This window comes from Cyprinus carpio, chromosome B1 (genome assembly GCF_018340385.1).
Source record: "Cyprinus carpio isolate SPL01 chromosome B1, ASM1834038v1, whole genome shotgun sequence".
Classification (NCBI taxonomy): Eukaryota; Metazoa; Chordata; class Actinopteri; order Cypriniformes; family Cyprinidae; genus Cyprinus; species Cyprinus carpio.
In genome coordinates this window covers 15630711-15645016 of record NC_056597.1, presented here as the reverse complement: position 1 = coordinate 15645016, position 14306 = coordinate 15630711, and the positions used below count along the sequence as shown (strand labels likewise).

Sequence of the window (14306 nt, the reverse complement as noted above, 5' to 3'; positions counted from 1 at the left end):
TAGGAATACGTATGCTCTCTCTGATTGGTTGCTGTGTCACGCGTTGTTTGACTTGCATTATGGGTAACTGCATGTTTGACAATAATATAAGTATATTTATGTTGTTACTACAATAAGAACAAAGACATTATTTATACTATATATAAAACCGGAACAATAAGAAAAATGTTACAAATTCCATTTGAATGTGATGGTTGTTTTTATCATCGATGATAATGGTGAGCACTAGTGAATGTGGAAATATATCTAATTTTAACCGAGAAATCGTGTTCACCAGACGTGAACCGACTTGAGTCAATATTTATAATAGTTATAAATCTGTAAAGTGTTGGTGATTATGAAAATGCCATTGTTTTTAGATGTTTCTTTCCTAAACGCTATTTTGTGACGTGTGGTTGTGGTGACGTTGATCTCTGAACACCGTCGATGAGACTCAGAGTGTCAGAATAGACACGCGCTGGTTTTGCTAAGTGAAGATTAAGACTATACTTTCAGGGATCATTTCTATAGTTCTTAACTAGGAAATGTGTTTCGAAAGTGTTGCGTCTCCCAAACCACGATGATGAGTTTTGGTATTCTTTTCTGAGCGTGAATCGGGTGTAGAGTAATGATTTATTTCATAAGTTCTGCATCATTGATGAACGTTCCTTACTGCGCTTTTGCAGTTTGGAGGAAAAGGGTATGATCAGAGTGGTTTTATATTTGAAGTTGAAAATAAAATTGAAATACATATGATGTGGTTATAGAAATTGAAAAATTTTAAGAAACGTATAGGTATGTAGGTGTGTTCCATTTTGTGTAAACTGAGCTAAATTCGAATTAACGAATTTTAATCGCTGTGAAAGTATGTTGTTTTTGGTTCTCTGAATTCTAGAACTGATAATACGAATTAAGTTTAGTATTGTGTATTCAGTAATCATTGCTGTAGCATTGAAATATGTTCGTTATTGTGTTTTTGTAAGTATGGAGGAAAATAATATGATTAGTGTTTTTGTTAGTTGTTAATGGTAGACTTAATGAACTGTAAGTTTTATTAGTGTTTTTTGTTTTTCATGGTTCTCGTTTTATAGAGATAACTTTACACTTGGAATTATTCAATTTGCAATTATTTTTCATTTGTATTACTATTATTATTGTTTTAATTATTTTAATGAGACACTAAAATGCTATTGTTTCAGATGTAACTTTTCTCATTGCAGTTGTTAGGTTGTGTCACCGTCTTTGACACTCAGAGTGACAGAAGTGACGAGAGCTGGTTTTAAACAGTGAAGATTAAGACTATACTTTCAGGGATCATTTCTATAGTACTTAACTAGGAAATGTGTTTCGAAAGTGTTGCGTGTCCCAAACCACGATGATGAGTTCTGATACTCTTTTCTGAGCGTGAATCGGGTGTAGAGTAATGATTTATTTCATAAACTTTATATCATTGATGAACGTTCCTTACTGCGTTTTTGCAGTTTGGAGGAAAAGGGTATGATCAGAGTAGTTTTATAATAAAAGTTAATAACAGAATTGTGAGAATAGAAATAAAATTGGTTAGGCAATAAAATCTTATGAAGTTTCTTGTTATTAAATCAATAGGTATTTCATTAAGAACTCAGAATGGAGTATGTTTTAAATTAAAAATAATTTTTTTTGTTAAATTGTGTTAGCGTCTACGAGACTAATAGTGAATGAAGTTTTCTGATCGTGAATTAGGTGTAAAATAATAATTTATTATTTAATAAGCTTTACGTTATTGATGAACGTTGCTTAATGCGTTTTTGTAGTGGAAAGGATATAATTTGAGTGTTTTTTAAAAATTAAACTTTTGACCTGTTCTTCATAAATGTTATTACATAAGGTGTTACGTATTAAGACATATAGTGTGTGTCTTGCTTTGTTGGTCCGTTCTCTCTCTCTCTCTCTCTCTCTCTCTCAATTTCAATTTAGGTGAGCTTTATTTGCGTGACAAAAACTGTACATTTGTATTGCTAAAGCAGTTGTAGCTGGACTACTTACAAATAGTGCACCTATGTATTAACAGAAAGAAAAAGAATAATAGTAATGTAATAATAAAAATATATAAAAAGTATTAAGCATGTAGTGCAAAATTAATTCGTGTATGTAAGTGTATAAGTTAGAAATAAAATAAAATAAGATAAATTATTAGATTTGCAGAGGCAAAATATACATCTAAGTAATATAATACAGTAATATGGCATAACATAATCTACATTAGCTGGAAACATCAGATCAGAACAGGTTGTGTGTTTTCTCTTCTATGGTGACAGACAGACACATATTGAGCAGCAAACACACAGCAGTTCTTGTGTTCTCCTAACAGATACAGCAGTTTCTCCTGGTTCGATAGAGTTTTAAATGTCTGGTGGATCTGCTGTATTTTATCATAGAACACTGTCCATATGTCTGTGTATTTGGAGCATTCTGTTAGGAAGTGCAGTTCTGTTTCCATCTGATTCGGATCACAGTGTGAACACAATCTCTGCTCCGGTGGCAGCCATGTTTTTCTTTGTCTGCCCGTCTATCATCAGCTTGTGTCCGCTGAGTCTGTATCTGGTCAGCGTGCTTCTCAGTTTCTCATCTGACACTGTGTACAGATACTCTGCCATACTGTACTCTCTCTTTAGGGCCAAATAGCATTGCATTTTACTCTGCTGTTGTGTTTGGGTTTGTCAGTGAGTGATGTAATTCTGTTTGATTTGTGCAGTAATCTGATTGATTCTAATGTTGTGATTCAGAGCATCAGTAGATGTTAGTGAAGCATCAGGACTGAAGCTCTGGGTCAGCTGAGGGAGGGGCTTGCTTTCTTTGCTCATCTCTTGGTATTGCAGGGCTTTATAATGATATGATTGGGGATCACTGAGTTTCAGATGTTTCTAGAATTTAATTGCACTTTTTTGTATCTTTATGATTAGAGGATATTTGCCTAATTCTGCCCTATATGCATTATTTGTTGTGTGCTGGTGCACGTGTAATATATTTTTACAGAGTTATGCATGCAGGGTCTCAATTGGATGTTTTTCCCATTTGTTGAAATCTTGATTTGGATTTGTCAGTGGACACCACACCTCACTGCCATAGAGGGCAATGGGCTCAATTACTGATCCTAATATTTTCATCCAAATTCTAATAGGGATTTCTATAGGACATTGCCGTTTTATGGCGTAGAAGGCTCTGCATGCTTTATCTTTCAGTTCATTCACAGCATGATTAAAGTTTCCTGTGGATGTGATTTTCAAACCCAGGTAGTTGTAGTGTGATGTGTGTGTTATCTGGTTAGTGCCTAATGTAAATGTGTGTTGTGTTCCCTGGGATCTGGATCTTTTCTGAAAGATCATGATTTTGGTTTTCTTCAGGTTGACTGTCAGGGCCCAGGTCTGGCAGTATTGTTCTAGCAGGTCCAGGTTCTGCTGTAAACCATGTTGAGTGGGAGACAGCAGAACCAGATCGTCTGCATACAGTAGGCATTTGATCTGGGAGTTGTGTAGGGTGAGGCCAGGGGCTGCAGATTGCTCCAGACTGCTCGTCAGTTCATTAAAGTAAATGTTAAATAATGTTGGGCTTAAGCAGCAGCCCTGTCTCACTCCATACTCTTGGAAAAGATACCTCGTACGTTTGGTGAAGATTTTTACGCCACATTTACTTTCAGTGTACATTGATTTGATAAGGTCATAGGTTTTACCTCCTATACCACTTTCAATAAGTTTGTAAAATAGTCCTTGGTGCCAAAATGAGTCAAAAACTTTTTTAAAGTCAATAAAGCATGCATATATTTTACCTTTATCTTGGTTAACATGTTTTTCAATGAGAGTATGTAATGTATGTAATCTCTCTCTATTTCTCTCTCTCTCTCTCTCTCTCTCTCTCTCTCTCTCTCTCTCGCTCTCTCATAACATCTTTTCTTTCACAGGATTGGATCCTACAAAAGTGATCTCCCGATCTACTTGATCGGATTGGTGCTAATGGGACCAAGGAGCAGCAATAAAAGGATTTGCTGTGTCTGAGGAGGGAGCTCTGGTCCGTGTACCTTCGTATAATTCATTTTTTGATTTAATATTGAAATCTGAAAAATGAAAAAACTGCACATTTTTTGTTTTTCATTTGTTCAAACAAAACAAAAATCAAGACTTCGGCTTCATTTTTTCGTTTTTACGTTCAGGTACAGAAAACAAATAACTTGAATATTCGATCTCTACATGTGGGCGGGAATGAAACGCCCCTCTCCGCTGATTGGTCAACCAAATATTACAACATAATAATAGTCCTAAAAACATAATAAGAGTCCTACGCTTCTACGGATTCTTAACGTGTTTATTTCTGCTACATTTTATATCTTTCTCTTCATCAAACAGCCAGATTAAAGAATAGCTTGACACAAACCATACAGAGGCAGAGCCTTTTGGTCCTTTGGCACACGCCTGTTTTATTATAGTATCCACCTATCAAAATCTGTCTGGCAAAGCTGTGTGACGCACTGCAGCGTGGGGAGAATGTAGCCTATTGTAGCGAAGCGCAGACCGCTATCAATTTATGTGACCATGTAGTCATAACTTTTGTTTTAGACAATATGCTGCGTTTTGGACTATGGAGGAACTTAAATAAAATGACAGATATGAAAAGAAATTAGCACATCTATTATTTATTATTTTTCTAATTTGAGTTTTATTCATAGAGCACTTTATGCAAATTTCGGAAATCATATGTTGTTATTCCACTGGCATGGGACTAATGGTTCGTCAGAGTGCTTGTTTCAGTGATTGAATTTTGTGAAATGTGAATTCGACATCATGATTTGAAGGTAAACTCCTTTGAGTTATAAGAACATATCCAAACCCTGAAATAACACTTTGAACAATAAACCATAGATCAGTGTCAGAATGAACTTTCCCATAAGGGGCACCTGATTTTCAGTTGTTATTGTTGTTGTTGTTGTTTTTACATTTTACCTTATGTATGTCATCTTTAATGTTAAATTCTTACATCAAAAACATTAGAATAATATGACAATAGGCTGTTACCAATTAAATCAGTATTCAGAGAGAACCTGCGTCTGAAGATGCTTTTATAGATGTATTTACAGTTTAATGCTGATCAGGCGCTGTAAGTGCATTTAGATAGCAATTACAAATGTTTAATGAAATAAGATTAAAGGTGCCATGTGTAAAAATATCCAAAAAATGACCTACACGCATCAAAAGAATGAGAAGAAATAAGGGTGATGATGTCATTAAAAAAATGTCAAGTTATAGTGCTGCAGAGATATCAACCTTAATTAGCATTAGCATTACTAGCCACGGCCCGACAGGTGTCGTAATACCAGTCTCGGCCATGGGAGGCGGTATGCGGGCAACATAACCACCAGCCAACCTGCAATAACACGAATAACTCGCACGGCTTGTGGGCGTACTGGAACCTGATGTCAGTCGTGTGGAAGGTACAGCCCACTACTTCATTTCAGTTCAGGGAAGAGAGCGGAAGGATGGCTGAAGCCCTTGGCAAGAGACACCTACCACCACCACGCGCTACAGGGAAATAACCGCGCTCGGAATCACAAATCAAATCCGATAAGAAAAGGAGCCGAAACAGAGTAAACATCGGCACTGCTTTCCATCGCTGGAGACAACTGATGGACTTGAAAGAAATGAGGTTCGACTCCGAACTTGCAACATTTCTTTTGGATTGGTAAGTAAGATGCTGTTAGTATTTCGCTAGAAGTTTGTTTTATATGTTTGCGTATTTTTTTTTTCGGGGAAGTTATAACATAGAAATGTATCGAAGGCTGTTCGATAAACGTGCTAATTTTAGCGATGGCTAACCGTAGCTGCGTTTGATAATTAGCTAGCTATAACTTACCAACAGATCCGATCCGGTTTTCACCTGTTTTTCTACCAAAGCCCGTCTCTACCAAGCTGATGCTAAAATGTAACATTACCTAAGAAGCTTGAAATGTCTTCGATGATAATGAACCCGAGAGAGAGAGAGAGAGAGAGGGAGAGCGCCCCGGCCGCGCGCGCACTCACTCACTATATTCAGAGCGGTCAAGTTTTTTGAAAGCGTGTGAAAAGAGTCAATTGCGTGTGTCTCACGGTGAATGCTTGAGAGTTGGCAGCTCTGGTTACGTTGGTTGGCGCTAGCTTGGTCAACATCAGCTGTCTGATGTTGACCAATGATGTTGACAGAATGCTGTCTGTCAAATTAATTTAATTCAAATAATGTGTATATACAACTCAAAATGTAATATGAAGAAAACGAATATGAACATATTCACTGGTAAAGGTGAAGGGGAGTAGCTTGAAGATGTCATGTTTCAAAATCACTTGATATCACCCAACGTTCATCTGGAGGCAAAACCGTCCTTTAGGCTTCGGCTATGGCTCTAGGGTTGTGTTGTGTGAAGGGGGTAGGGGCGGAGCATAGAGACTATGCCGTTTCTCGTTTGTTACTCTAGAGTAGACCAATTCACTTTATTGAGGCATACTGCCCCCATCTGGTATGGAATGTGGAGTATGACTTGATTTTTTTGCCAAACATTACACATGGCTCCTTTAATGTTTTATACAACATTTTTAATACAGATAGTTGAAATGAAATGAAAATGAAATGAAAATGAAACTTGAATTATGAAAGTAATATCACCACTAGGTGGCGGTATTTCATTGTGTTAATAAAGGAGCCTTTTATTCAGTCTATTCGTTCAAAATGCGTTATTCATTAATTCAGGAATAAAATCAAGTGGCTGTCTATAATAATTGGTCAGTGAATTGTTGTCTATAATAATGGGTCTTTCAAAGACTGTGAACACCACTCTATGCATCTACTGTGAGTCAGTCACACAACGGTTCTGTGATGTGGGTTTAGTTGGTAGAGAAAATAACAATTTTCTATGGTATCAGTTAGCTGGCCAATACCCAATATTAATTAAATAAACTCAGCTTATTGTCTAAAACTACCTGTTCAAATAAATTTAAAGTGGTCTCCGCTTGTCTAATACATTCTCCCCCCCGCTGCAGTGCACAAAGGTGTGCCAAAGATGTAGGCTGGTAGGTAGTTGTGTGAGTGCCGGTGCGAAGTAAATTAATATTTATGAGATAAACTAAATGTGTCACTGGTAGGTTGTGGAATTTATGCCTACACAAAAGAAAGCTCTGTCTAGGCTCTGCCTCGGTACGGTTTGTGTCAAGCCATTCATTAATCTGGGCTGCGTCTCTCGATAACGATTGATCTTAGACCTTAAGACCGTTTTCTACGAGTAATTTTACGATCGTTCGCTATTGTTTCACGTGTGTTTCCCAAAAATGCACTTAACACAGTCGCATGTAGTCGTGCTTTAAGTGCTACTTATGAGTCGCTATCCGTTTGTCAAGTGCTGAAATGTCACCTTATAGAATGGCTCGTAATTGTAGTACACGCTCGTTTATTGAAATGTTAAGCTAATAATTCTGCATTCCAGACAACCCGGATATAATAACAATTATATTATATTATATTATATTATATTATATTATATTATATTATATTATATTATATTATATTATATAGTGTTTAATATTATACTTTACATAATATATATATATATATAGAGAGAGAGAGAGAGAGAGAGAGAAAGACGTGATTTCCAGGTCCAATACATGGCTGGTATTCGTGCACGTCAGCAGTCTTTGAAGCATATTTCCTACATTACTTATTTTATTATTTTTTTTGTTCAATCATTTTGTTCAGCCTTTGTGATTTCCTGTTTTTCCATTGTACATGTGCTGTTGTGTGTTTGCTACAGGGTGTTGATTTGCCTATTGTATGCAGTGTGGATTGGTTTTGAGTTGATAAGGTGTTGTCAATCTCATTTTCCATTTTGTATATTTTGTAAAGTATTGTAAATCCTCTTTTCCACACATGGAATCTGTAGAGGGTGAGTGCCATTTTCTTTTGCAAATATTGTTTTCTCCTGTTTTTCATTAGATGGGGAGTTAGGGTAGCATATTGTATTTTTATTTAGTTTTTCTATTGTTAGGGAATTTAGTCTTTTCTGTTAGGAGCTGGCTTGGTGTTTGTTTGTTGTTTTGGCCTTTGCTCACCCCTGAAGTTGTGCTTTTACTGTATGTATAAAGGATCTTTGATTGTTGATTTCAGTTTATGTTGCGGCCTTACCCTAGACAAGATTGTAACAAAGGTTTTATGCAGTTTGCTTTGTTAAATCAGAAAATTTATTTTTTAAGTTATTAAAAATGCTGTTGTCTCAGATAAAGCTTTTTTATCGCTGTTAGATTGTGTTATAGTCTGTGAAGCTCAGAGACCCAGAGCTGGTTTTAATGATTAAAGTTTAAAATGATACATTCAGGAATCATTTTTATAGTTCTTAGCGTCTTTTTAGTAGTTTCTTACACCTGGCATTATTCAGTCTGCAATTCATTTTTATTTATTTATTTTGAGACACTAAAATGCTATTGTTTCAGATGTAACTTTTCTCATCGTAGTTGTTAGGTTGATTCACCATCTTTGAGACCCAGAGTGACAGAACTGACAAGAGCTGATTTTAGTCAGTAAAAGTCAAGACTATACTTTCAGGGATCATTTCTATAGTTATTAACTAAGAAATGTGTTTCAGAAATGTTGTCTCCCAAACCACAATGATGAGATTTGATACTCTTTTCTGAGCGTGAATTGGGTGTGAAGTAATGATTCATTTCATAAGCTTTACATCATTGATGAACATTCCTTATTGCATTTTTGCAATGAAGAAGAAGAAAGTATGATATGAGTGGTTTTAAATTTTTTAGAGTTTAATTTTTTTTTTTTTTTTTGGCTGTTAATAACTTTGTTGTTTTCTGATTTATTTTATTTTATTTATTTTTTTTGATTTTGATTTTCACATTTGTGTTATTGTTTTGGAACTCTGATACCAGTTGATATTAATGAATAGTTTAAAATTATATATTGAAGAATCATTTTTATAATTTTTTACTATGTTCTTTGTTGTGTTTTAACAGTATGGAGAAATAAAATAAGGTAACAGTGTTTTTGTTAGTTGTTAATAATAGAATTAATGAATTGTAAGTTTTTGTTTTTTATTCATATTTTTCTTTCAAAAAAGAACTTACATTAACATTAAGTTACTTTTAGTCAATTAGCAGATGCCTTTATCTAAAGCAACTTACAAATGAGGACAATACAAGTGCAAGTGCAAATGACAAGTTGGTTACACACATATATATGTGTGTCTGTGTCTGTGTGTGTATACACAATGAAAAACAAGTAAAATAGAAAAAAATAGAAGGTATATAGATAAAGTAGAATTAAGATAGAATAGAAAGTGCTAGAGTTAGAGTGTGTTTTTAGTTCTTTCTTACACCTGGCATTATATAAAAATTAATCTGTAATTAATTTTTTATTTTTATTTTTTATTTATTTTTTGAGACCCTAAAAATGCTATTATTTCAGATGTAACTTTTCTCATCGTAGTTGTTAGGTTGATTCACCATCTTTGAGACTCAGAGTGACAGAACTGACGAGAGCTGATTTTAGTCAGTTAAAGTCAAGACTATACTTTCTGGGATTATTTTTATAGCGCTTAACTAGGAAATGTGTTTCAGAAATGTTGTGTTTTCTAAACCACAATGATGAATTTCGATACTGTTTTCTTAGCGTGAATTATTTGTAGAGTAATGATTCATTTCCTATGCTTTACATCATTGATGAAGGTTTCTTATTGCAGCGAAGAGGAAAAGAGTATGATAAGAGTGGTTTTAAAGAATTTAAGGACAGACTCTTGAAGTATTAGATGATATTTTTATAGTTGTAATGTTTTATGAAGTTTGCTTTCTTTAAATTATGGAGGTTTTTTTAAGTTGTTTATAATGTTGATGTTTTCAGATTTAGTTTTTTTGTTTGTTTTAAATTGTGTTATTGTGGAAACTTGGACACCTAGAGCTGGTATTAATGAATAGTTTAAAATTATATATTCAGGAATCATTTTTATAGTTCTTAACTATGTTCCTTGTTGTGTTTTTACAGTATGGAGAAAAGGAGTATGTGTGTTTTTGTTAGTTGTTAATAATATAATATTTAGTCAATTAGCAGATGCCTTTATAAAAAAAATAGAAAGCTACTGTTTATATATATATATATATATATATATATATATATATATATATATATATATATATATATAAAATAGAAGGTATATAGATAAAGTAGAATTAGAATAGAAAGTGCTAGAGTTAGAGTGTGTTTTTATTCATTTCTTACACCTGGCATTATTCAATCTGTAATTAATTTATAATTTTTTTTATTATTATTTATTTTTTGAGACCCTAAAAATGGTATTGTTTCAGATGTAACTTTTCTCAGTGTTTCCCAAACCACGATGAAGAGCTTTGATGCTCTTTTCTGCGCGTGACTCAGATGAAGAGTAATGATTCATTTCATATGCTGTACATCACTGATGAACGTGTCTTATTCCATCTCTGTAGTAAGGAGGAAAGGGGTATGATCAGAGTGACTTTATAAAATATTGTATAAGAAATATTGTATTAGTTGCATGAATTTCCCTTACATAAATTTACCATGGTTTCACTAGAAATAAATTAATTGATTGATCAATTAAACATGGTTATACAGTTAAACCCTGGTAACCACAAATTAAGAATGGTTTTGCTATACTAACAATAGTATGTGATGTAAAGCTATGGGTATACAAATGGTAATCAGTCTGTCCAAAAATAGCTACTACAGTTTTACCATAAGTTCAGTTGTAACGTCCATTCATAAAATGTATGGGTTTATATGTTAATATAACACATTTTACCGAGGCGTCTGTTTGAAGTGCATGTTCATCTGGAATATAATCTGGAAATACAAAAACATCTTTGAGATGATTATTTAGAATGTATGCAAAACTGCTTGAAAAGATGTCTACTAGATGTTTGCACCCAAACATCTAGTAGACTTTCTAGGTGAAGACTTCTTTAACAAACTTGAATGTGTGGGCCTACATGAGCTGTCTTATAATCCTCTGTCTGTTTGAAATCCATGTAACTCCATTCTGAGTTGAAGTGTTGCTGCAGACAAAAAATAAATAAAATAATAATAATAATAATAATAATAATGATAATAATAATAATATGAATGTTACAAAATGAATAAAATACTATATACTATGGAAGCCCATGCCATATACTTCATTCATTATTATTCATTATGCTATTTATGATAAAGATTATGCACACTGTTTTGAAGAACATGCTGTGTTCTTGCATTTGCATGGCTTTGACCGTTTGCTGTGTTCGTTAGCATTCCACTCACTTCTGCTCCATTACTTTGCTTGACCTCACACAGGGTGGGGTGACATCATCCTCAACTGCTTCTGCACCCCAGAAAACTTCTCTGCAAAAGCCCCCACGACGCCACCGAAGAGGCCTTGGGGGTTCACTTGGTCATCGAGCAGTGAAGACTTACCTGCATCACACATCGCCACCTTCTTTGCTGTGGGCAGGGTGAGGTCTGCTGCCTATAGTGCAGCTGTGGCCCTACTTGGCTTAGAAGCCAGAGATGTGGACTTCCATCCACGGGACAGACATACCACAAGTAGGTGAACCGCAATGGCCTCCTTGAAGAGAGGCGACTGGGCATAACCCAGTTTGCTCAGTTTGTCCCTCCACCACCGAGAACAGGTGGGTGCCCTGGGCATGTGCTCGCGCTGAGTGAGGAGAGCGCCATGAACTTGTGAGCCCCTCATGAAGTTTGGAGAAGAAGGGAGATGGTCTTTGCAAGGCATCTAACTGTTGGCCAGCCTGGAGATACACCCATCTATTTCCTGGTTGGCTGTTCCAGAGCCAACCACTCCAGGTCCAGACTGGCCACCTGCTCCAACAAGATATTTAGCAGCTGCTGATCGAGTGGAGACTTGTTGATACAACCAGGCACATGAGTCAGAGGCGCTAATAGACTGCATCATCTTCCCCATAGCCAAAGGAAAACAGGTCCTGTGCTTCAGAAGGGGGTGGAAGCTGTCCTCAGAGTAAGAAACCGACAGCTCCAGTGTGATGAGATTGTGAGCACTGAGTAGGTAGCAGCTCATCAGTAGTGCGTCCCAGGGTATCTGCTTGTGGTTTCCCTGCATGTGGCTCAGCGACAGCAGGAAGGGGAGGGAGGGGAGCCAGAATGTCTTTGCTGGAGGTGCGGAGGATCTAAATCAGCAGGTCCTCCTAGGAGCAGCAATTAGATCTTTTCAGTGCCTCCTCAGCTTGGGCACAACCCAGGCACAGCACACAGACTTCGTGTGAGTCTGGGAACTATATGGTCCAGGCACATATGCAACATCCTCTAAGAAACATTGTCGTCGATTCTCATTATAATGAGAAAGATTCTAAGTCATAATAAATAAAAAGTTTCTTATTATTATGAGAAAAAAACACAGAATCATATTTGTACTCAACTGTGACGGAAACACGCTTACATGGAATACTAAGATATCTGTCACACAATATTTGAGAGTTATAGAGTTTGCTTTCTATACTGACAAAATCAATTGAACTTTTGTTTTGTTTAACCAGTACTATTAGTGACATCGTAAACCTTGAAATAGTAATTTTATATATATATATATATATATATATATATATATATATATATATATATATATATATATATATATATATATATATATATATAAAATTGTATCTTATTCAGAGGCCCAAAGTGAGCAAAATTATGCAATTTGGTTCAAATGTTATTTATATGGTAAATAAGTAAAAAAAAGAACTAAAACTAATTGCTTTAATGTAAATACATGAGATCTATAACTTAAAAATATGCATTGTCACATCATATCTCTAAATATATTGGTCTTATGCCTCACTCCATTCCAGAATCACCATCGTTGATTTATGAAATATAACACTTTTAAAACACATTCCCAAACCAAATATTACACAAATGATCCATGAAAGTATAGTTTAAAAATTGTAACTATAAAAAACAGCTAAAGTCAATTCTTACACTAGGTGTCTCAAAGATGGTAACTCGGATCATCTCTAATGCTTCAATGGCAACTGATAAGCTTATTGACTAAAGTCACGTGTATATAGTGGTCATAATTTCTCTAATCCAGTTAACGTTAGTTATTTCTCGAAAGCGTTCGATGAAGCATGGTAACTTTTAAGCATCGTTTTCAGACTGTTTGGAGCATGTCGGTCTGCTGCCGTTCTCCTGTACTATGTAGAATCAATAGAAATGTAAAGGTTTTTTTTTTTTTATTATTGTAACAAATTAATTGTCATCAACCGGCCGTACCTGTTTTCAGGCCCGTGTCCCTTTAAACTCCTCCGTGCTGTGAGGGATGACGCGAGCAGCGCTGAACAGCTGACGTCATGCGCACACGGTTGTTTTCTTGCGAGCCTCTGTACTTCAGACAACAGCTTAATCTCTCATAGTATAACTAAAACTCAACATAGCTTTTTTATTTATTTTTTTACAGACATAAGTTAAGCGTTTCATTTAGGTTTATTGTTGACTCGTTTAAACGGCTGTTAAGTCGCTACAACACTAAATAGTGTCGTAGCTAATGCTAATGGTGGCGTTGGGTATTTCTCGTATTTCTCGAATTTCTGTTTCATTTCATCAGGCCTCTTCAAACTGAAACCGGCGAGAGATTCCAGCGTTAGTTGTCGTTTTGGCAGTCGAGAATGAACTGGATTTTTCCCCTGTCCAAGGGCTCGGGATCGATCCCTCCTCTGAACAGTTTACAGAAACAAAGACAGAGACAGATCGAGTCTCTCAAAGCCGCTCACTCCAAGTAAGTCTCACTGAATGGCTGTGTCCCAAACCTAGAGAGCGGAATACCCAGACAGCGTTCAGGTATTCGGGATAGCAACAAGAGAGAACGCTAAGATATAGGACAGCGAAAATGAATACAACATCACGATTTCAGCATTAAGACCACGTGTTCGGTGGTCTGATCAGTGAAATGATACCCGGTGGTCTGTGTTATTGTTGTTTGTGCGCGCGCGCGTGTTCTGGATGTGCTGTCCATGTTTCAGATTAAAGTATTAGCTCATAGTTTACTCCAGATCCATTCTTAATCTTCAGGACAGGTCTTAAATTAATGGCATCATACACATGGTATTTTATTTATTTATTTTTTAACAGATAGAGCCATTTTGTTCCTGAGTGGGTTTAACTTCCCTAATTCTAAGTAACATCTACTAGTCATTCAGAGCACACGATTTTTGACTTATTTACGCAATGATGAGTTCATCAAAAACTGAAACACCTATATTTCAGTTTCTAATAAAAAGCTGGCAATC

At 35.6% G+C, this 14306-nt stretch overlaps 1 protein-coding gene and 5 non-coding genes across 6 annotated transcripts in view; all 6 read left to right on the top strand.

Annotated features, from left to right (window-relative positions):
- The first annotated feature begins 479 nt into the window (after positions 1-479).
- LOC122136097 lies at positions 480-695 on the top strand. The gene has a single exon (XR_006153921.1). It is a non-coding gene; the product is annotated as a small nucleolar RNA U3 (small nucleolar RNA).
- Positions 696-1274: 579 nt separating this feature from the next.
- On the top strand, positions 1275-1490 carry LOC122136099. The gene has a single exon (XR_006153922.1). It is a non-coding gene; the product is annotated as a small nucleolar RNA U3 (small nucleolar RNA).
- A 7062-nt stretch (positions 1491-8552) lies between these two features.
- On the top strand, positions 8553-8766 carry LOC122136100. Its single transcript, XR_006153923.1, has one exon. It is a non-coding gene; the product is annotated as a small nucleolar RNA U3 (small nucleolar RNA).
- A 771-nt stretch (positions 8767-9537) lies between these two features.
- Positions 9538-9745, top strand: LOC122136102. Its single transcript, XR_006153925.1, has one exon. It is a non-coding gene; the product is annotated as a small nucleolar RNA U3 (small nucleolar RNA).
- Positions 9746-10293: 548 nt separating this feature from the next.
- LOC122136101 lies at positions 10294-10502 on the top strand. Its single transcript, XR_006153924.1, has one exon. It is a non-coding gene; the product is annotated as a small nucleolar RNA U3 (small nucleolar RNA).
- Positions 10503-13330: 2828 nt separating this feature from the next.
- The window catches only part of LOC109070888 (vacuolar protein sorting-associated protein 37A-like), a 9976-nt gene continuing 9000 nt past the window's right edge, over positions 13331-14306 (top strand). Inside the window, exon 1 of the mRNA XM_042716714.1 lies at positions 13331-13795. Coding sequence (XP_042572648.1) covers positions 13686-13795 — 110 coding nt within the window. The 5' untranslated portion in view covers positions 13331-13685. The remainder of the gene's footprint in view (positions 13796-14306) is intronic.